Source organism: Ambystoma mexicanum, chromosome 6q (assembly GCF_040938575.1).
Source record: "Ambystoma mexicanum isolate Mex_15411 chromosome 6q, UKY_AmexF1_1, whole genome shotgun sequence".
NCBI classification, from domain to species: Eukaryota; Metazoa; Chordata; class Amphibia; order Caudata; family Ambystomatidae; genus Ambystoma; species Ambystoma mexicanum.
This window is the reverse complement of record NC_090937.1, coordinates 1,321,562,995-1,321,586,820: the sequence shown is the minus strand read 5'-3', so window position 1 is coordinate 1,321,586,820 and position 23,826 is coordinate 1,321,562,995. Positions and strand designations below refer to the sequence as shown.

The following is a 23,826-nucleotide window of genomic DNA, read 5'->3' as shown; positions in this document are numbered from 1 at the left end:
ACCAGAGGACAAAGGGAAGCCGATCCGGCGGGGGCCTCGCCCGCAGATGCGGGAGACGGCAGCTGTGTGGAGCATCGACTCATCTGACATAGCTGGACACTTAGGGCCGCCCCTGACGCCGCCTCACAACTCTTTCAAGCAGAACACAAATAGGCGAGGCGACATCTGGTGAACTGCAGGCATTGGGGGTGCCCTGGCCAACCCGCCGCACCCCTGGCACGTGTAATACGGCCCGCTACTGGGACGGGAGTACCATCCCTCCTACCTCAATAACTGAACAACACTGTGCAGCAGCTGGAGAGGAGATAGGCACAACAGTAGTGTAGTCCTACGTAACATAAGAACAATCGGTCCTAGTTCACCCTAGACATCGTTAACACTGGAAAAATCCCGATACATCAGGCAGCCATTAACTAGCGGCCATTTGGCCTAGCGTCAAGATACAAGCACTTCGGGGGATCACAGCCTGGGGGTCGAGACACACAAGACAACTGTACAGTGTCACGCAGACGGAAAATCCGGGACATTGACCCGTGCGGATCACTCAGGAGAACTCATCCTTCATAACGCACTACATTGCCGCGCATTACTACTACTGCGCCGGGCCCCCATCGAGATGAACAAAGTGGACATCTCAGCTATACAGATAGACAAATAATGTGGATGCACGTCAGAAGCCGAACAGCGGATAGGGGAGGGCGAAGATAAAGTAGCCACCCTACAACCGGAAATAGCTGACCTGCAACAAATGGTTAAGAAAGTAATGGCCAAAAATGAGGACCTGGAAGGACGATCCAGACTAAATAACGTATGGATCCTGGGCATACCGGAGTCGACTGCAATTGATAATATGGAGAAATTCATAGAGACTCTACTGGTGGAAGTCCTAGGCAACCCCCCACTCACATCGATGTTTATGGTGGAGAGGGCTCATCGTTCGTTAGCTACAAACCCTCCCCCGGGCGGCCCTGAACGTCCAATCATAGCCAAGATCTTCAGATCCGGGGACCGGGACAAAATCCTCTGCTCAGCCAGAGAAAAGAGGGAGCTACGAAGGGGCTTTTCAACAATCTGATTGTTCCCTGACTTCAGCCCAGTGGTTCAGGAACAGCGTAAAACGTTCAAAAACACCCATCGCAAAAAAGGCATTCAATACACAATGCTATACCCGGCCAAATTTCGAGTACAACATAATGGGTCCACTTGTGTTCTTTACCTCGCCGGAGGCCGCGGATCGCTTCGCATCAAATCTTCCCGACTCTGGACGCTCTCTGCCACAATACAAAGATGATCTCTGCTACGTGACCCCGACTAAGGTACGAAAGCGGCTCCGGAGCCCTTTGAGCGGGGCCTAGGGAGGACACAAAATGGCTGCTGCCAGTCGGAGCGCCTTAGCACACCACTACCTGCAGCCACTGCAGGACTGTTCTGTTAATTTAATGGGGGAAGTTAAGGATAGGGGGAGGTATGGGAGCCGGTAGGTTACTGTTTCTGGCGTGGGCGGGATCGGGGAGGGAGGAGCCACAGCGTTGGCTGGTTTGTTCAATATTGATGGTTATTAAGGTTATTAGAAGGTTTCTTGATGACAACTCACAAAGGTCGAGCATGCTCCTACAGAACAGCTACCACAACACATGTTCAGGCTGTTCATGCCACGACATCAATCGCTAAGGCTCCACAAGTAATATGGCTACACCCACAATAAGAGGAAACCCAGGGGGGACACTGTCGATTCTGTCCTGGAATGTAAGGGGGCTTACCAATCAGAAGAAATCACGATTGATTGCAAACTACAGTAGAAATCACAGGGTTAACGTATTATGTCTACAAGAGTCGCACCTGACCTGAGGCGCCCCTATCCCTAGGCTAGTGGGTTTGGGCATTCATAGATACGATTCATCCTATACCTCGCACTCCAGAGAAGTGGCTATCTATATCCACGGAACCCTAAAATATAGACCAAACAAGCAGATTAAATACGAGGAGGGACAATACATAATACACTCGGGGGAGCTATCCGGCACAATACTCTTACTTATAAACATATACGCACCCAACACGGAATCCCCAGAGTTCTTTCACCAATGCGCAAAACACGTTCACAAGTTCCCAGGCACCGAGATTGTATGGGTCAGCGATTTTAATCTAGCCCTTACGCTAGAGCTGGATAGATCTGCAACGTTACAACTGACCCTCCCGTAAAGCAGTTAAGGCATGGTCCTCCATCTCTCAATATCACGACCTGCACAATGTATGACGTGGCGAACACCCAGATGACAGAGAGTACACTTTCTTCTCCGGGGTGTACGGTAGCTCACCCAAGATCGATTACATAATGGCCACCACCCTCATCTTCAGGAAAATAACAGAGGCAACCATTCTCCCCCGGACCCTGTCCGACCACTCGCCGGTATTGGTCCGCATCGCGGTCCTCGCAAGCATGGGGCCCCCAGGCAGCTCCGATGGCGATTCAGAGCCTGCCCTGGAGGACGTGGCATTCTGCTCCGAAATAGGCCAGGACATACGGACCTTCTACCAGACCAATGAAGGGTCTATAGGCATAATATGGGAAGCCTTTAAAGATTATATAATGGGGTGCTGTATTTCAAAAGAGGGTGGAGTACTGAAAGCCCTGCGGAGGTCTATGCGGATATTAGAGGACACTATCCAGGAGGTGGAGAACAAACAGGGTACCTCAGACATGCCAGAGCTCCACCGTGATCTAAAGGCACACAGGGCAGAGCTCCTATAATTGACAATCAGCGAGGGGAGGTTCTTGGGGGTCCCAATTTTGACGGCGAGATATGGGGAGGGAGACTGTTCAAGTAAAACTCTGGCCTGGGCCATTAGGAGGGAACAACAAACCACCAGAATAGCAGAGGTTGAAAACCCGAATGAGGTTCTTGTTAAACATCTGCAGGGGATCAATAACAAATTCAGGCAGTACTACAATAGGTTATATACATCTCGCCCCAACTCTGGGCATGAGGAGATGACACGATACCTAGACGAGTTAGCATTGGGTTGGTAAGACCAAGACCAAGGGAGCTCCCTCAATAACCCCATTACTGAAGAAGAGATTCGCAAAGCAATAAAACCACTTCCCAGTGGTAAGGCACCCGAGCGGGAGAGAATAACAGCAGAATTTTATAAGGCGTATGCAGACCTGGTGATCCCCTACCTGATGGGTAAGTATAAAAGCGCAATGTCCAGTGGTACCCTCCCGGAATCCGGCCTAGGCGAGTGTGCTTCTAAAACCCTGAAAAACCCCTAACAGTTATCATACAGGCCACTATCACTAATCAACACAGACAATACAATTCTAGCTAAGATACTCACTGATCGCATACTTCCACACATGCCGGCATTGGTTCTTCCGGACCCAACTGGATTCATCCCCGTTTATTCCACCCAGAATAACCTAAAACGCCTGTTCACCCTTATGCATAATGTAAAGATGGCGATTTCTGCTCGACGCTGAAAAGGCCTTCGATTCTCTACCTCACATGCGGCACTTGTCAGGGCTGTCCTTTCTCCCCGGTACAATTTGACCTCACAATGGAGCCCTTGGCCTGCCGGATTTGGGAACTGCACACGCATCGAGGGATTCATGTACACACACATTTGACCACTGTATCCCTATAAGCTGACGACATCCTTCTTTACGTCAAGCATCCCAGACAGAATGTAACCCCGATAACTCAAAAAAGTGGCCAGATTTGGAGAATTATTTGGGCTCAGGATTAACTGGGAAAAGTCATAGGTCCTCCCCTTGACCCCCGAAGTGCAGCGGGCAGACATGGGCAACAATTCTTGCCGTGTTCCCAGGGGATAAGCTACCTAGGCATCAGTCTCCACTACACTGGACAACCTATGCAGGGACAACTACATAAAACCGCTAGAGGTCTTAGAACAAAATGTGAAAGCTTGGATATTACTCCCCATTTCTCAGGCGGCCCGTATACCAGTAGTTAAGATGGTAATACTCCCTAAACTACTGAACATCTTTAATAATGTGCCAATATGGCCACCTGCCTGTTACTGGACCCGCATTAGGAGACTGATGTCAAGACTTGTGTGGGCCGGCAGACAGCCTAGGATAGCGTATGAGACGCTTGCACACCCATATGAAAACGGTGGCCTGGAGTATCCCGATATACACTTATATTACCTGGCAGCTCAAGTACAATATATAGCCGGATGGAATCCCCTAGCCCGACTCCCAACACTCCCAGTTAGCCAAAGCAATCTCCAAGCCAGATGCTCTAATGGGTATGATCTGGGGTAATAGAGAGACAGTCCCGAAAGGTGAGGTTCAATCCATAGCAGTAACTTGCAAAGCCTCGGAACGGATAAATCAGATACTAGGGACTACCCCCTACTACCTACCTGATCTACCGATATACAACATAGTAGGGATCCCACTTACACACGAAAGATCCTTCAGAGAAAATGTTCAAACACTGGGAGTACAGACCCTGGGTGACCTGGTACAGGATGGTCGATTTGTGCTTTGGGCAGAGCTAAAATCTAGAGTCAACATAATGCAGTGACTCTGCTCCACCATTACAGACTAAGGGGGATACTGAGGAACAAATTGCCCGATTTCCCACAGGCCCCAACCCCTCAACCGGCTCAACGCTACGTGATCAAGCCTCTATCCACCAGAAAACTGGTCTCTACCATTTATAAATTGACTAGAAGTGGGAGAGGGGCGTAGAAACAAACATACAAAAACACGTTGGAGGCATCACTAGGGGAACCACTGAGTGAGGATCAATGGAAACTTGTCTGCATGCAAACCCTGTTGATACAGACTGATACAATTCATTCATCAGGCTTACTATTCCCCTCTAAACCTGAGTAGGTTCTTCCCCCAAGAGACCGTCCGCCTGTAAAAGATGCAATACAGAACTAGCAGACTTTTATCATGTTGCTTGGTCCTGCTCTCGCATTAGAACTTTTTGGGTGAACATAGAAGGGGCAATGTCTGAAATGCTTTCCCTGACATGGGAATACTCACTGAAACTCTGGTTACTGGCTTTGATTGAAGGAGGAACCCGCACCGAAAAGAAACTGTTAGGCATGGCCTCAGGGATAGCCAGGTACCTAGTGGCAAGAACATGGGGGAGGTCCAACCCCCCACATTAATGAGGTAGTTGGAGAGCATGAGCATATGTGAACAAAGGGAAACCAGGTACACCTCAACGCTCCCAGCCACCAGCCGCCCATTTGACTACGGGCCCCCCTTCAGACAATACCAAATAGACGCCGCCCAGTAACAGTCTCCAGAGCCTACCCCAGGACGTTGACAATGTGACGAACATGTGGTAGCCTCAACACAAGTAAATGGACGCAAGCAGGCATTACAATGAGACATTCTAGCGCCTTCTCAGTGTATTATCAACATACTCAAAGGATGAATGCATATGATTGGCAGTAACTTTGTGAGTCACAGGGGGGGGAAGACATGTTGGGAGTAATATGGGATCTGTTGATTACTTGTTCACTGTAAAACAATAAAGAACGTTTTTAAAAAAACAAAACCCTCGCCGCCTGATCTCCTAGCTAAAGTTGGTGGCCTTCAGCCAGCTACGACGACAGAGGCAAACCCTGTTGCCCATCTGGTGGAACCCTGTGTCCGCAATGTCCACGGCCACAGTAATGACGTGGTCCAACACCACATCGCCTTCCTGAAGGATCTCCATCGCCTCGACCCGCTTGTCCACGATCAGAGCCATCTTGTTCCAAACTCCTGGTCGTACCTGGCCAGGATAGCCAAAGCGTTGGCTGACTTGACCGTCCTCGCTGGCGAGTAGATGACCTTCCTATCCATGGCGTCCAGCTTCTTCCCCTCGTGGTCCAGGGGAACTGAGGCTGAAGACGACGGGTTGGACGACTTCTTCCTCGCAGCAGCTGAGACCACAGAGTATGGGTGACGACTGTGACCGCAAACACTTGGGTGCAGACTCCGGAACCCGGTATTTCTTTTCAAGCCGGTCCCTTTTCACCCGAGCTGAGGCGGCGTTCTTCAGCATCGCCTGCCCATCGTCCCAGACGTCGTCTAGGAGGGGGACCGCCAAGATGGTCCTCCTCTTTGCCTCCCGGCGTTGATACAGGAAGCCCTCTTTCTTCATTTCATCCGTTGTGAGCTGAAAGAGCTCCAAAGCACAGGCGATCATTGAATGGAAGGAGCCCACTTCGTCCGGGGGAGATGCCCTTGGCGGCGGAGAGAAGCCGCCGTCACCATCTGTTTCAGTCGCTGCGGTGTCCGTCCCTGTGTCCCTAGGGGTGTGGGGGTATCGGCGGTTGGAGTGAAGGCGTGGGGTGCCTCCTCTTCTTCGGCGGTGGTGGCCCCAGGGTCATCACTGGTGGAGCAGGCGGCAGCGCCGCCGGCATCCTCTTCTGAATCTCCAACTCCAGCGTGTGTAGGGTCGAGAGACTATAAGGAGATAGATCTCTGGGAGGTGCCTGGGGAGTAGGGTTGCTTGGCCCAGCGCCTCCACTGTCCTGCCTGCTGTAATCATTGTCGCCTCCGGGTACCTCCTCGATGTTTTCGCCGTCTTCACCCTCCTCCGGGATGGTGTGGACGGAACCCTCGTCCTCCACATCGGAAAAAAAACTATCCATGGCCTGGAGTTCTTGCACCCCGTTGTCCCCCACTCTTTGGGTCCTGAGGGGTCGACTTCGGGCTCAGAGACGGCATTCGCTTTTGCAGAGTCTTTTCCACTGGCTTGACCGAAGCCTCCCGACTGGAACGGAGAGACACCCTGGCCGCCGTAGGGGTACACTGGACTGGATCAACCCCCTTTGCCTTCAAAAGTGCGGCTGCCACCAGCTCGATAGATGCGGACGACTTAGCCTGTATCACCTGGGCCTTCACGGGCAAGTCGGCAACCTTTTTCTGTTTGGCCTTCTCCGGTTTCTCCCGTAGCTTCCCCGGGGTAGCCAACTTCCTCTTCGACTAAGAGCTGGAGCGATGGCTGGAGATTGAGGCCACTGGAGAAGAATGCGCCCTGGCCGATGCGGGACCCGCTTGCGCGGCACCCCTGATGGAACCAGACTCCCAGTGCTTGGCCTCGTCTTGGACCCCCACGGATGGAGTGCCCTAAAAGGACTTAGAAGCCCGCCCTGGCTGGCTGCGTCCGGAGGAGGCATGCCCCTGTGAACCACACGGGGCAGGGGCCTGGGCCTTGAGACATGCAGCCAGTCTGACGTGCCTATCCTTCATAGTGCGCTTAGTAAAGCCATGACAGAGCTCGCATCTTCTTCCTTGTGCGTTTGGTGAAGACAATAAAGGCACTGGGAATGTTTGTCGTCCATGAAAACATTCCGTAAACCGCAGCTGGAGCACAGCTTGAAGAGGGGAGCCCCGTCCTTCTCTTCCGACATGATCCGGCGCGTGTACGCCTGCTGGCTTTCTGGAAACTTCCAAGAACACACACTATGAATCCGCCCCTGAGGAGCGATGAAAGATGCTGAAAAACAGATCCCTGTTAATCGGATGAAGAAACGATGGAGCACATGTGCTCGAATGAACAAAAATAGAGTTTTCCTAGCCAAAAAGCATGAAAAATGCAAAATGCTCAAAGAGTGAAACATTAGGATTCCCAACACTTGAACATGCTGTAAAAATGTGAAGATGGCTGCCAGAGGAGGAGCTTAGGGAGAGGGCAGTCATTGGCTGGGGGCAGTATCACCCACAGCTCACAGTTTATAAACGAAAGTGAAACTGGAAATATTCATAAGCATGCCAGAGCCTATGCTGGAGAACCCTATCCAATGCTTAAACACTTGCGAAAAACGTTGTATACAACTGGTACACAGTTTGAATGGGCCTTACAGTATGGGTAGCATTTGTAAAGATCAAGGGATATGGAGAAGTGGGGTAAGGAAGAGAAGGCAAGATGTGAAGGGATAGGAAAGGAAGATGAGGAAGGAAACATTCAGAAAGAATTAGAGAAACACAGCTGAAGAATAACAAAGATGACATTGCACAAAGGAATTCAGGGAAACAAAGAAAGGAACACAGGAGAAAGAAATAAAAATAATCTTGAATAGGGAATAGAAATGATGGAAAAGGGAGAGCGGAAGTAGAGGATGGAAGGTTGAGAGAAGAGGAAAGGAAGCGGAAAGGGAGAGGGAAGACAGGACCAAAAAAGGAAAAAGTGTAAAGTAACAGGAAGGATTGTTGACGATCATGGGTGAAAAAAAATGGAAAGTAGGAGATGAAGGGAAATGGGAAGGAGGGAATAAAGGGAAATTAAGAAACTAGAGCAAAGAAGAGGGAAGAAGGGGGGCAAGCAAGAGGAAAGAAATGTGAAGACAGGAGGAAAAAGAAAGCCAGGAAGGAAAGGAGAAAAGAAGGAAAGGAGACAGAGTAAACGGAAGGTGAATGCAAGGGACGATAGAATGGAAAGGGTCACGAGGTGACGTGAGGGAAGAGATGTTACATAGCAACTAAACTGCTGACACAGTCAGTCATATTATACTTCTGGTTTCATCACTAGTACAAAATGGTGTGATCCTCTTAAAAAAGTATGTCTTTGTGCTTCAACTAGGGCACTTTCTGTCAGAACGCCTGTATTATATGATACAATAAAAACATTTACGGTGGGGGGAATTAATGTTGCCATGAACAAAGTATATATTTGCATGTTGACTCTTTTTCAATTCTACCACTATGTTCAGTACAATTTAGATGGATAATAAAATGTGTTCTTTGCAGTTGCTAGTGAGAGATGTTAGGAAGCCAGATCATCTCCACTTAGCGAACAAAAGGGGCTCACACACAACAACTGAAGCCAAACATGATAGTACTTGGAATTCAACAAGTGCCCGTTGTTTATTTGCCTGACTTTCATCACTTGCAAGAGCAGTTGCACTGTTCCTGCGTGACAAGTTCCCAGTGCTTCAATGAAGAGTAATGTAATGTGGACTATGTTCTGTCTACAGTGTTTATGTTAAAATCGGGCCATTCAATGTACAGTACAGCACTTACATCTGTGGAACTCTTTTCCTCATTCACTTCAGTATCGTTACAGGGTTGGTCTGGAAATACACAAGAAGCAAATGGTAGTTAATTTCATGTTTTACATTTCAATGTGACAAATACATGGTAGGGCACACAAATTAAGGAACTACACTATAAAATGATTCAACCAACAAAATGTACATACAAATTAGACGCTATAAAAGAAAGGGACAGTAAAATGAATATATTACATGTTCTGAATTCTTCAGCAAAACCTCTCTTATTTTAACACAGTCTTGTAAATGCTAGATGGTTTTCAATGCATATTGGCTATGCAGCTATGCAGCCCTATGCATTCAAAGAGGACTTGTTTTGGTCACCATTACTGTTGGACATCTACGAAAACTTCAAAACGAGTGAGTGGTCTGAATAGTTGAGAGATTTCACATTTACTAAAATAAAGTAGAGCTCACAACATTAAAGGCATGATCTAGTAAAAATTTGTATTGTCCCTACGGGTCGGCCATGTTTTTTTAAGCCTAAGTGGCTCGATTTTAGAAAACTTTCCTATGGACCTTACCCGAGTTTTCGTCCATTAAACGCACGCGAAAACAAGCACCAGGGAGCCGCCATTTTCTGATAATTCTATCTTTTCCCCGATCGCCCTGGCTGACCTGCTTTTGCGGCACTAAATCAATTCCCCCGCCCCTGAGCCTGTCATCAGCAGACTCGTACCGCCCATTTCCCTGCGCTTCAGCTTATGACGTGTCGCCATGCAAATGGCAGGACGCCTCTTTCCTCAATAAGTATAAACAGACCGTTTCACAACACACAGCAGCAGATTTTCAATTCCATTCCTCTCTCTGTGTTACTTTGAGTATTCTGTGACTCGTTTCAGTGCTCTGGTCAGCTACCTTCGCCGCTTGTAGCCCGTGTGAACAGATACCAGTACCACCGCTATAAATTATTTTAGTTTGTTTAACACACAATGGCTACAATAATGCCCTACATGTACGAGCCCGAGTATACCGAGGAGGAACTACTGGAAAGGGAAGCACGCGAAAACGATGGGGATTCGGTCGGCAGTTGGCAGGACGAATCAACAGATGAAGAGCCTGGGCCTAGTCGAATGGACGGCGTCTCCACCTGGTGCACATGCAATCGGCGCGAGCTAATGCCAACTGAGGACGAGAACTGCTGCTGCCGAGAAAACTCGGGATGCCTGGCCTACATTTCGGAAGGCGAGCCACGACCACAATGCATCACCGAGCTGCCAGACTTCAGGGCAACCTGCCTCACACGGGCCGTGTTGAGAATAATGATGGTGCTTATGCACGAACTTCGCACAACTGTTCGTCCTCGTAATCCGAGTAACGAGTAAGTATACTCTGCTTGTTATGCCACTCCTATTTCATGTTCTTCTACTATATCCCAAATTACATCTACATATCATTGTAACGCATGTAAGTCGTTCAATAGTGTGCATTGTCTAGATAGCATTTGTCCGTGCAGAATGCCATTAGTTACAAGAATTGTCATTGACAACAAACGTTTATTAAACTTATCTTGGTCATTTAAAAACAGTTTGTTTCATTCCTTTTCACAGGTGGTACAGGCTGGTGGCCTATCGTTCCTTTACATGGTGGCTCCACGGGAGGCTTGGACACCGCGTTCGAAGAGTGATACCCGCCTGTGCCGTTCGTGCCATTAGAGAAACGTTCCCGAGTGACAGCGGTCAGTACAGAGGATTTTCTCTCGCTGTGCTGCAACCTGACCTGTATAATCTTTAAAGTCTTGTATTTTTGTGTCATGAAAATAAGATACAAAATAAAACACCACATATATTTTAACAACGTTTGTTTCGATTTTTTAAATGAATCAAGTGTGTCTCCATTCAAGGATGGACGTCAGACATCTGTGCTCCGAATGGGTGAAGGTCTGGTCGCTGTGAAGCAGGGTGGTCACTATCTATCTAAGCTAACATAACATATTCTCGATAATGCATGCACTAAATAACACTTGTTCAAAGTCTTTCAGTAGGTTATGTCTCTATAAAAGTCACACATATATCTATACTAACAATTACCATTGGATTATACAGGCCTTAGAGTCTTGACCACTTTAATACACCGGTTGAAGTGTGGGTCTGTGCTCACAAGAATCTCCGGTATGTGGCATTTGTTATTGATAAGCAACGATATGCTATCATTGATATAAAGGCGGTTCGCGCCAGTGGATGAGAACTGGCATGAGGGGCTGTCAGTGGCGCGAAAGGCCAAGGTGCCAAACTACATGTACGCTTCAAAAGGTGTCCCACGCCAAGGGGCCATCGGTCACATGGCCTCCTCAGACCCCGTGTCTCCAGCCAGGCCTCCCCTTGAAGCAGGCCGCCCCCCTGCAATCCACATAAGTGTGTCTCCATTCAGCAGTCTTCCTGTGCCTTATCTGCACGCCCCAGGGCCATCCATCCCACCCCCCTGTATCAAAGGCGGTTCGTGCCGGTGGATGCGCGCTGGCATGGGGGGCTGTGACGGGCACAAACGGCCAAGGTGCCAAACTACATGTACACTTCAAAAGGTGTCCCACGCCAAGGGGCCATTGTTCACATGGTCTCCTCAGACCCCGTGTCTCCAGGCAAGCCTCCCCTGAGGCAGGCCGCCCCCCTGCAATCCACATAAGTGTGTCTCCATTCAGCAGTCTTCCTGTGCCTTATCTGCACGCCCCAGGCCCATCCATCCCACCCCCCTGTATCAAAGGCGGTTCGCGCCGGTGGATGCGCGCTGGCATGGGGGGCTGTCAGGGGCGCGAAAGGCCAAGGTGCCAAACTACATGTACACTTCAAAAGGTGTCCCACGCCAAGGGGCCATCGGTCATATGGCCTCCTCAGACCCCGTGTCTCCAGCCAGGCCTCCACTTGAAGCAGGCCGCCCCCCTGCAATCCACATAAGTGTTTCTCCATTCAGCAGTCTTCCTGTGCCTTATCTGCACGCCCCAGGGCCATCCATCCCACCCCCCTGTATCAAAGGCGGTTTGCGCCAGTGGATGAGCGCTGGCATGGGGGGCTGTCAGGGGCGCAAAAGGCCAGGGTGCCAAACTACATGTACACTCCAAAAGGTGTCCCACGCCAAGGGGCCATCGGTCACATGGCCTCCTCAGACCCCGTGTCTCCATGCAGGCCTCCCCTTCAAGCAGGCCGCCCCCCTAATACCACGACATACATACGTCATTCATTCACAAACACACCCCAGTTTCTAATACTTTAAAAACCACTCGATATGTCTCATGAGAACATCTTTGTGCTTTGCAAGTCAACTCCTGAACGTGCTACCTGGGAACCACTGAGATCTATGCTAATCTGCTCGTCGTCGTGCTATCCGTGAACTTCTGTGACCGCTTCGAGCATACCCATCAGTGCGCTACCTGTGGCCATCCACCTATTCTCCCGCAACATACTGCTCTGCTTGCTGAATCCAACTGTTTGTTGGTCAAGGTAAGGCCATGTATCCTGGTCATATTTCGCAGATTTTTAAATTTCTATCTATTTGCGAGTAGAGTACCCAATAGTGCTATGTTCATTGGTCTCATTGCTATTGACTTGAATTTCCATTGCTATGCTATCAATAGATCTATTTATTTTCATCTGTGTCAATTGTCATCGAATTGCATCCTTCGGGGGTCCAGTCCATGATGTAAGCATGTTTCCTTCTCGTGCAATACAGAACATCCAAGGGATGAGTCACATGTTCAGTTTTTAGTCACATCATTTATACATTTCTGCAACGTATGCAAATACTAAGCCGCACATAATGAACTGGTATAGTTCCTGCGACCAAAACAAACCTTGCATTGATCATTGTATGATTCATTTACTTTTGTATCAAATCTTTATTCTTGAAGATTGTATAATAATGTCGATATTTACTTTTCAGATTTATCAACAATGCCTGCCTGTTCGATTAGCGGTTGCCCTTCGAAGACCCATGCGAAATCTGCAGGCACTACAATGCATGTATTCCCGAAAACTGTTGATCGAATAAGAGAATGGGTCAGACATTGCGGATATCCACTGGATGAGCTGGAAAGTAGAGTCCAACAAGTCTTACAGGACAAGAGGGGTGATCGATACCGCATCTGCAGCCGGCACTTTTCCTTGGACATGTACACAACATCTTGGGTAACAAAGAAGAATAAACGGCGAACGACACGGAAATTGCTCGAAAACGCTATTCCCACTTTATTCGTCCACATTCCGCCACCGGTGAGTCAAGTGTCCGGATTTAGCTTTAGGCCTTGGGGTAGTGTGTAGGTATCCGAAACGGATTAATTGATATTGTAGGTGTTCTATCCCTTGTAATAATTTCGATATTGATATGATTGTATAGTTTTTTGAATAATGACATTTACCAATATATTCTTTTTCGATTTCATAACCCACAAACGCAATGTATATATATGGGAACAGGGAACTGTGCTGTATTGAGCATTTTACAAGTATTCTGTCGCCTTACATGGCTATTTTTAATATTGGCATTTCATTATCAATCATTAATTTACCTTTACAACTTCTTGACTATCCCTTGAATCTGAAGCAAGAACATTCTACATCCTTGACGTAGTCGCAGTTATCAACCACTTCTAGCGCGTATCAGGTAATCTTACTAGGCCAATCCGCTACAGACTTGTTTTATGCATGTCAAGTAATAGTTTTATTCTATCGTGTAATTATTTTACCGAATGTTTGGTTAGTGCTTTCCAATTGATATACACTTTAGTTATCGTCCACTGGTGTTTGTTTTCAGTTATAATTAGTGTTATCCATACTAATGCAAGTACTGTCTTTCAGGGAGATGCTGAAGCGTCCACCACATCTACAACATTTCTAGATGTACTTCACCAGCAGGAGGTATGGATACTGACAGCTCCATCGAGCGTCATCATCAGAGCTGGAATTCTTGTCGTTTGATTGTTCTACACAATGTTTCATTCGTGGTTAGCCGTTGATATGTACCTGTGCTGTCGACCCCAGGTGTGTGTTAGGTTTTCATTATTGTAATCCTCACTAATGCAAGTACTATGTTTCAGGCAGTTGATGGAGCGTCAACCCCTGCACTTGATGCAGAGCCTGACATTCAAGTAATTCCAGGGGAAGTGGAAGCGGGACCATGCGTATACGAATCGGCGCAACAGCTTTCGGAAGTGCGCACTACATTTGCAACATCCATAGATATTCTTCAGCAGCACGAGGTATGGATAATGACAGCTCCATCATGCATGATCATATAACGTGATTCCATTTGCTATACTTTCTTCCCTATTAACGCAAGTGCTGTGTTTCAGGGAGACGACGAAGCTTCCACTACAATCACAACATCCAATTTAGATGATGCAGATGTAAATAAATCTGAGAAATAAGTTGATGAAATGTGATCATATTTAGATTTTCCTTGATTCTTTTGGACAATGCATCATTTGCGGTTATCTCTTTATATGTACCTGTGCGTTCGACCCCAAGTGTGTGTTATGTTTCCAATATTGAAAACCATACTAATCCAAGTACTGTGTTTCAAGGAGACGACGGAGCTTCTACCACAATCACAACATCTCATTTAGATGATGCAGATGTAAAGGAATCGTTGAAATAAGTCGATGAAATGTGATCATATTTGGATTTTCCTTGATTCTTTTGGACAATGCATCATTTGTGGTTATCTCTTTATATGTACCTGTGCCGTCGACCCCAAGTGTGTGTTGTGTTTCCAATATTGAAAAGCATACTAATGCAAGTACTGTGTTTCAGGGAGATGCGGATGCCTCCTCTCCAATACAACCATTCATGGCAGTCCATGCAGAGCCAGAGGTATGGATATACTGACAGTTCCATCGAAATAGATCATCACTGGTCGAATACTTGTCGTTTGATTGTTGCACACAATGTTTAAATCGTGTTTGGCTATTGAGATGTACCTGTGTGTTCGTCCTCACGTGTGTTTTATGCTAACAATATTTTGATACATAGTAATGAAAGTACTATGTTTCAGGGAGACGATGGAGCCTCATTCCGTGCTGTCTATGCGGATACAGAAAATATAGTCGTTGCAGCGCAAGAGGAAGGGAGGACATGCGGAAACGAATCGGAGCTACAGCGTGCAGATGTTGAAGGTCGAGTCAAAAAAAGTTGCAAAGAAAAAAAAACAAAAAAAGGTTAGTTACAAACAGTTCATAACTTTAAAAAAATGTTTGTGCTGGGGACCATTTTATGTTTTTTTCCAGTCAATTCTACTACACTGAATCTTGTGTTTAAACTGAACATCCCTTTTCCAATATCTCCTCCAGTTACCCGTGGGTGTCAGAACTATACACACACAGACAGTGAAGCGAATGAGAGATGTGGCTTGCCAGACCGTGTACACTATGGAGGAACTATTAATTGAGGCGAGGCGTGTTCAGGCTCGAGATGCTCATGTCCAATGGCCAGAACATGAATTAACTGTGTTTGGAGACTACAGCAAAGTTGCATTGGACCATAGCTACAGTGCGTCCGCACCACCACAAGAAGATGTTATTGAATGTATTGAAGATAGCTCTGAAGTAGTTGCAGATCAATTTACACACACAATCTACACCCGCCAAAAATTTGCCACCAAAAAACCTGTCGACATTGTTGTGTTCTCCCATCAATGTTGAAGTAATAGATGTTGAAATGACAGAGAATGAACCAGCTGCAGCATCCATAGACGCATCAGAACTTGATATCAGCGATATTACTTTCCAATGTGTTGAAATCTCCACAACGTCAAAGGCCGAAACAACGTTGACGCAGGATGACAGTCTAATGAAAGAGAGCAAATACATTGTATTCAACAGTTGTTTGATGGAAATTATAAGTATGCTGAAATGTGTGCATTCCATTAGAGGGAAAGTATGTGGGAAGCCATTGATTAATGTGACTCGTCAAATAAAAAGGCAGTAACGTCAAAATAAATGCCGCCTGTAGATTAAATCATAGGTTCTCATGGTCTGTACAACCGATGCTGGGTAAACTGCCAGCAGGCAATCTACTGTGTGCAGCTGCATCACTTTTTAGTGGCTCCAGTTTTAGAAAGTTAGAGGCTTTCTTTCAGTTTGTGGGACTCCATTTCATTTCTAAAGCGCTGTACTACATATACCAACGTGATTATCTGTTTCCGGCCATTAGTGATGCTTGGAAAATTGAACAATTGTCTCTAGCAAGTACATTCGAAGGCAAACGATTCAGGCTAGCCGGCGATGGACAGTGCGACAGCCCTGGATTTTCTGCCAAGTACTGCACCTACCACTTTCAGGACATGGATAGTAAGAAAATTGTGAGTTCGGTGGTCGTGCAGGTAACACAATGTACATCCTCAGTGGCCATGGAGAAACTAGGTTTTATAAAATCAGTGGAATATCTACAATCGAGGGGAATGCACATCGACCTCATAGCCACGGATAGACATGTTTCAATTGCCAAGACAATGAGAGAGCAGTTCCCACATATTAAACATCAATTTGACGTATGGCATCTTGCTAAATCAATCAATAAGAAAATCTCGGCTGCAGGGAAAAAAAAGGTTTTGAAAGTATTTTGCAGTGGTCACATTCTATCACCAACCATCTTTGGTGGAGCTCAAAAACTTGTGAGGGGTCAGTGGAAATACTACTTGAAAAATGGCGGTCACTGATGCACCACTGTACCAACGTTCACCGCTGGACAGCAAATGAACATTTCCACCAATGTGAACATGGCCCTTTGTCCCCAGAGGAGGCACGGAAGAAGAAGTGGTTGATTCCATCTTCACCGACACACAAAGCCATTGAGAAGATTGTTTTCGACAAAACTCTATCAAGAGATTTGAGAGGACTGACAGAATTCTGTCACACAGGAGATTTGGAGGTGTTCCACAATATGTGCCTAAAGTACAGGCCAAAGCGCTTGCATTTTAGCTTTCGGGGCATGAAACATCGCACTCTACTAGCGGTCTTGGCCCATAACAGCAATGTCGGACGTGAACAATCTAGGACTAGGGGTAAAGTAAGGATGCCTCGCTACACTAAGGTGTTTTCAAAATGAAGTAAGCAATGGGTGATCAAACCAGTCTATGATGAAATGCAGTTCGACTTTGTGAAAGGCCTTATTGTTGCTGTGTTAGAGAAGCACAGATATGGAATTTTGGACGTTTCTGTGCAGAGCAGTGATCCATTGCCACCGAACATCGCGACTGTGCCATGCCCACCCGAAGCACAGCTGATTGTGAAGTACAAATCCCGGTTTAAATAATTGCAATACGATTGTCTTTTTGTAAATAAATGTTATTGTACAGTGTACCTGTAAACCTAACCCCTACCTTCACCATCATGGGTGGCGAACAAGCTGGGTGTCATCTTTGAATTCTCTCTATTCACCTCACATATGTGTATGTATATATTTTTCTCATGTCTCATCTCATGTAAATGTAAATGCTGCGCACTGTTGCGCACTGTTAACGGAGGGGAGGCTTGCGTATTGCAAATAATAAAACAAACAAACAAACAATAAATCTCACTTTTAACTCAACTCATGTGGTACTTTATACTTTCCCTGACCTTCTGCCAAAAATTAAATGTCTCAATTTGGGCTGCAAAGCTCGCAGACAACGGGGACAAAATTGGGGCACTTAGAACGCGCCAGCCAAGCGGGCCGTGGCATTTGGGAGAGAAGCCAGTTCGCATTTGCACATTGAGGCGCACTACATAGACGGATTCTAAACTTCAAGTTCTCACAGATGCCTATACTACGTGATGTTGCAAATAAAGAATGCGAAGGACAGCGCCCAGATGAGGCCCACAAGTCGCACTGGAAGTATAAGGGTCTATTGTTTTTTGACCTTGAGACAGGGACCATGCCGAAAGAACTACATTTGAAGGGAGTGTGCAATAACGTAAGAGACGATAAGGCAGAAAATTCAGAAACTAGACCGAGTTTCATTTTAGGTCAGTATACGAAAAATCGTTGTCAAGAGCACGGTCCGTTTTACAGACTGCATTACGAAGAGACACAATGGAAATTTCAAATATAATGTAAGTAAATCTTTACACGCTTTTATACCGGAATGAAGATTTAATGAATGGATGCATGAATGAATGAAGAGCTAGGAAAAGCAAGTAAAACTGTTCGTAGTGGGCACATGGGCATGCAGGTCCACTGGTCTCACCGATCTCGGTCCTTGGCCCAGCCACTTTTCCCTGCACTACGGGATTGTCTCTGTATCCTTCAGCCCCTTCTCCCGGCACTTACTTTGCACTTGCCACCAGCTGGCCCTATTATTTAATTTGTATTCAAATAACCATGTACAGCCCTTCCCCATGCGCGATCAGAAAGACACCTGGCCTAGTAGGATCGTTGTCTGTCTGCCCTTGTTCCCCACCTGCCTCGTCACGCCTAGAGACACTTCAGTATAGGCGCGTTACAAATGCCATATCATATATCATATCATTCCTCACGCATGTAGACTAACTGTCGTTTATCATTGTGTGTTGGCCTCGATTTATCTCGTTACTTTTCGCATTGATTTTAGAGACGAACATACCCCACTGAACTATCCTTGCAAGCAAATAGTTTCTGATCGGCCGTAATAAATAAAATGAGTAATATTAATGAAGTTCGGCTAGCGAGACTAATTATCATTTTTTTGTTTTCATAACAGGTATTTGATCCCATTCTGCCACTGCCATCTGTTTGAGACACCGGCGGATGGATTCTTCAGCAGACACCTGCAGCTTTGTGTCAACAACTGGAGCACGATCACCATATTATGGGACGATCGCCAAGGGCCCACATGCCCTTACGCTGTACTAGTGGCTAGAAGCAACATAACAACCTTTAGGCTGGACTAGTGCCTAGTTGATGGAACAGCCTTGCGGTTTACCGTGCTTCCAAAGTGATTCTTTTTACGAAAATGAACACCCTGTGTACCATAAAGGAACAGCGCGTGACTCAAGATGAAACGGAACAGTTATTGCGGATACAGATAAAAGAAAATAAATGGCTTCCGGAGTTCATATGGCAATTGCTGAATATTCTCTAAACATTTAATGTCAAATAAATGTACTTTACCAAATGTACCGTGTTGCTGTTTCATTTTAAAGTACAGTTTCATATTCCGAATTGTGGCGCGCTGTGTTGTGAGTTGATCTGTGTTGGTTTCCGGGTTCTGTGTGGAGTCGCGCAGAAGACGACTGGGCGCGTTTGCCTACGCAGCACAGTAACGTCACGGGGAGAGGCGGGGAATATGAATGTTTTGATAATGTCAGGCTCAGGGGCGGGGGAATTGATTTAGTGCCGCAAAAGCAGGTCAGCCAGGGCGATCGGGGAAAAGATGGCATTATCTGAAAATGGCGGCTCCCTGGTGCTTGTTTTCGCGTGCGTTTAATGGACGAAAAGTCGGGTAAGGTCCATAGGAAAGTTTTCTAAAATCGAGCCACTTAGGCTTAAAAAAACATGGCCGACCCGTAGTGACAATCAAATTTTTTACTAGACCATGCCTTTAAGTGTCATGTAGATGTAAACTTTCACATTTATGCAGACAATGTGTACCTGCCATTCCAATTCACCTTTAGGCCCAGAATGATTTTCTCCACCCCCCCAGACCCCGACTTGGATTACCTGACTTTTCCCTGAGAAACCCCCATTTAAGTTGTCATCGGATTCAAAAACCAGAGGTCACATTCAGAAGCAGCTAACTGAGTTCTGCTTCTTTTTATTTTTATTTTTTCTAGTTCCACTAGTTTGTTCATCCATTTTCACAGTATTAGAATTGTTCTTTTCTCAAATTAACACAAACCACTTCCCTTAATAGTCTCTTGGAAGCGAAACACTTGCCCTCGGCTCCTGAGTTGATAAGGAGTGAAACAATGGAGATCGTGCAAAGTGCTAGCTTCTAGATTCCCGTGTCAGTGTGTAGTGAACTGCAGGCAGGTACATTTTGTATGGTTTGTTGTTCAAGTGGAAGAAGCATATCGATGGAAGAAGCATATCGTTCGTACGCTTTCGCATAGCTGTGGTTAATAGGCATATAACCGTGGCTATAGGACTGGGAAAAAAGTGCAGATGAAAATAACAACAGTTAATTGCAGGCGTTTACAGATAACCAGAATTATTTGTAGTATATTGCCCATATAAACGCGGTTATGGGTGTGGCTGAAGGATATAGCTACTGGTTAACTTTAAGAAACCGAATGGTGCAATATGGAAAGTGGACATGAGTGGTATCCATGTAGTATTTATACAGTGGGCACGGCCAGTGAGGAAAGCTATGGCTAGTTCAGCCGTGGCCACCTAGTGGGTGCAAAAGAAACATATTGCGGGAACACGTACAGTGGTCACGGCTGAAGGCCATGACTAGCGGCCTGTCAAAAAAACAATGGTAGAACAAAACCATTGAAATTCACAGAAAAAACCTCAGTTAAAGTGCATTTTAAGTTGTGCAGATTTAACGCAACAAGACCCTTGAATTTCAGCTGATGTGGGAAGTCATGACCAGCTTAACTCGTGGGCGAGGGGGGGCTCCCATGGCAAAGCACAAACATATAAGATAAGAAATTCAAAATGACAAACAAAATGGCATTATGGGGGATATGACATTTGTGGGGACATCAACGGGAATGTGCGGACTTCCCACATCCGCTTAATTTCAAGGGTTTTGTTGTGTTAAATCTGTGCAACTAAACTGCACCTTAACTAAGGTCTTTGCAGTGAATTTCAAGCGTTTTGTTATACCATAATTTATTTTATTGGCCTCTAGCGTGTTCACTGTACATGTTCCCCCAATATGTTTTTATTGGACCCACTAGCCCATACGCCAGGGCCTTTGACCCTGGCCAGCGAGCAAGGCATTCAGCAGTCCCCACTCTATATTTTAAAAACAACTGTGCCACCAGCCATAGCCAGTAGCCACAGCTTTTGGCTGTGCCCACTGTACATGTTCCCCCAATATGTTTCTTTTGGACTCACTAGGTGGCCAAGGCATATTTTAAAACGCTACCTTTCTTTCATGCTCACCTTTACACGTTACCCCAATAGCTTTCTTCCGGTCCCACTAGCCATGGCCAGTGCCCACAGCCTTCAGCCGTGGCCACTCGACATATTTCTCCAATAGGTTTCCTAATAGCGCCCACTGGCTATGGCCTTCGATCGTGGCAAGACCACTAGGTTTCTTTTGGGCACACTAGCCATGGCCTTTGGGCCTTTGCTGCATGCCCCAATAAGCAAATAAGAGTAGACATTTGTCCTTGCCGATGGCCAGGCCCTGTGCCCAGACACCAAAGTGATATCACTTTTTTTTATGCTTACATTTTGGCACTAAGGAAAAAATAAAACGCAAGACAGATTTGTAAATTCATGCTTCAGGTCCTTGCTGATGCTCCTTGTGCAAGTTTGCTGCAATTACGTCTAGCACTTCGGGCTGTAGCAGCGAGCAGAATTTATTTCACCATTCAAACCTATTCCTTATTTTGAAAAACCTTACCACTTTGCCGGTCCCTGGTGGCCATGGCCAGTGGCCCGATATTATACGGGGCGGAGGTCAATCCGAACGGCAGGACCCGAAACTGAAAGTGCGAGTCGCCAACTGCGAACCTCAGGTACTTCTTGTGCTTGGGATGAATCGGCACATAAAAGTAAGCGTCCTTGAGTTGAAGGGCCTGGAGAACTTGAGAAAGAGTAACCATCTTGAACTTGTCCATCCTGAGGAGCTTGTTCAAACCGTGCAAGTCCATGATGGGTCTCAATCCCCCGTCCTTCTTGGAAATCAAAAAATAAGGAGAATACCACCCCTTGTTCCTCTCCGCTACAGGCACCAGTTCTATGGCGCCTTTCTCCAGCTGGGATTGTATTTCCTGTGCAAGGAGCGTATCCGGACTGTTCAAAGAGAGATTCCCTGGTGGATTGTCGTGAAGCCTCTGCCAGAAAGGAAGACAGCAGCCGTGCGCTATGATCTCCAGAACCCACACATCTGAAGAAATGGCACGCCATTCTACAGGATGCTGCGCCAGCCTTCCCCCAACCGGTAACCATGGGACATGACCTCATGACTGAGCTGAAGCGGCTGCGGCATTGCCTGAGGGTAAAGAGGCAACTGCCCGAGCGGCCTTGGCACCTCGAGTACCTTGTCTTCTACCTCTGGTACTCGACGGTTGCCCCTTTGACTTGCAGCTCCCCTCGATCTACCAAAAGATGAGTAATATCGAAAGGAACCTCCCCCCTAGGACGAAAAGGCAGAGGTTGGCGAACTGCAACGCTCAACGACTTCGCTGCAGCTTTGGAGGTCTGCAACCTCTCAAGGCTCTCGTCAGCCTTGCTGCCAAAAAGATGTTCACCATCAAAGGGCATGTTGAGGCTGCCACCCTTCTCTGCAAGGCCATATGGAATGGCAGTACCGGGTCAGTTGGTGGACCTTGGTCAAGGATATTCATCAGGTCATCCTGCAGATAATCCACTGGTGGCGCAGACCACCCCAAGTATTCCGTTACCCTCGACATAAGGCAGCGGTACGAGGACTCGGCGTGGGTGCCAGGCTCAGGCCTACCGAACTCCACGACTGACGCAAGTCTTCAAGCTGGCTATGACCAGACAAAATCTCATCAGGTACCTCAACAGGAACCAAACCTTCCTCAGTCCTTTCTTAAACCTCAGAAATATAATCCAGAGGCTGGAATGGGGTCCCAGAAAAAGGGACAAATACATTTGTGGACTTGGCCAGAGCCTTTCTAGGGGGTTCCACCGTGCCATGGGGTACCTCCGGCAAAGCAGCCTCGAAAGGCGTCCAGGGCGTCGATGGAATCGACGTCGACGTCAAGCGTGGCACCGACTGCTTCGACACAGCCCTCGAGGGCAGAGCCCCGAGCGTGTCCTTCGACCACCTGGGCGCCGATGGCATTGACGGCTTACTCGGAGGCGAAGTCTCGAGAGAGTCTCTCGACGACCTCGGCGCCGATGTCTTCTTCGCAGACCTCTGTTAGGCAGAAACGTGTGCAGTTCCCTTAGGGACCACTGCAAAAAGTTTAAGACCACAGGAGTAAGCAGTAAACCCAATTGGTAGCAGTCCGCACCACCCAGATTTACCTGGTAGCTGTGGCTGAGCAGTCAGACTCCTCTCAAGAAGAGTTAGGCAGTATATAGAGTATACAAAATAGGGCTAAAAATACAGTAGCACAAGCAAACACAGACCAGAGCTTTGGTATAACAGTATATCATTATTTATTTAAAAATACACTTGTAAAAATACACTGGCATTCAGCCACTATAAGTATATACACCTCCCTAGTTAATTATTCGACAAGTCTAGGTTAAGACACCACTTATTTAGCAAAACAGAGGTGAGCACGTAACCGTAGATGGCACTCCAATAATTTGTTTAAAAAGGGGAGAGAAAAGGCAGACTAGGAACACAACACAGTAGCAACACTTAAGAAACCACAGCAAGTCAAGAAAGGCAGGGTCTACTGTAGAGCAAAAAGTTCATAGGCCAGGCCCACTCTTGGAGAGAGCAAGGCGGAATGTGCCCAAGATCACACAGTGGAAATGCACTCAAAGTCTTTGCAGAAAAGTCAAAAGAGGTTGGATCAAGTCAGAAAGGTAATGTTAGCAGGTCCGAGGTCACCCCAGGATAGAGAGTCAAGGATTTACGGGACACCTTGGACAGTCTGTTGCAAGGGAGACCAGGCGGGACACAGTACCTGAAATGGTGAGAAAGCTCCAGCGGGGGCAGTTGTTCCTGGCAGTGGGTGCAAGTCGGAGCTTTGTCCAGGGGAAGAGATGATCTCGACGTGGAGGAAAGCTGGAGGTCAATGCACTGCCA

General features: G+C 46.9%; 1 protein-coding gene across 2 annotated transcripts in view; it reads right to left on the bottom strand.

Moving 5' to 3' along the window:
* BOD1L1 (biorientation of chromosomes in cell division 1 like 1) overlaps window positions 1-23,826 on the bottom strand; it is a 926,227-nt gene that overhangs the window by 381,218 nt on the left and 521,183 nt on the right. For both annotated transcript variants that reach the window (XM_069631944.1, XM_069631943.1), the window contains exon 15: window positions 9,002-9,051. In XM_069631944.1, coding sequence (XP_069488045.1) covers window positions 9,002-9,051 — 50 coding nt within the window. The remainder of the gene's footprint in view (window positions 1-9,001; window positions 9,052-23,826) is intronic.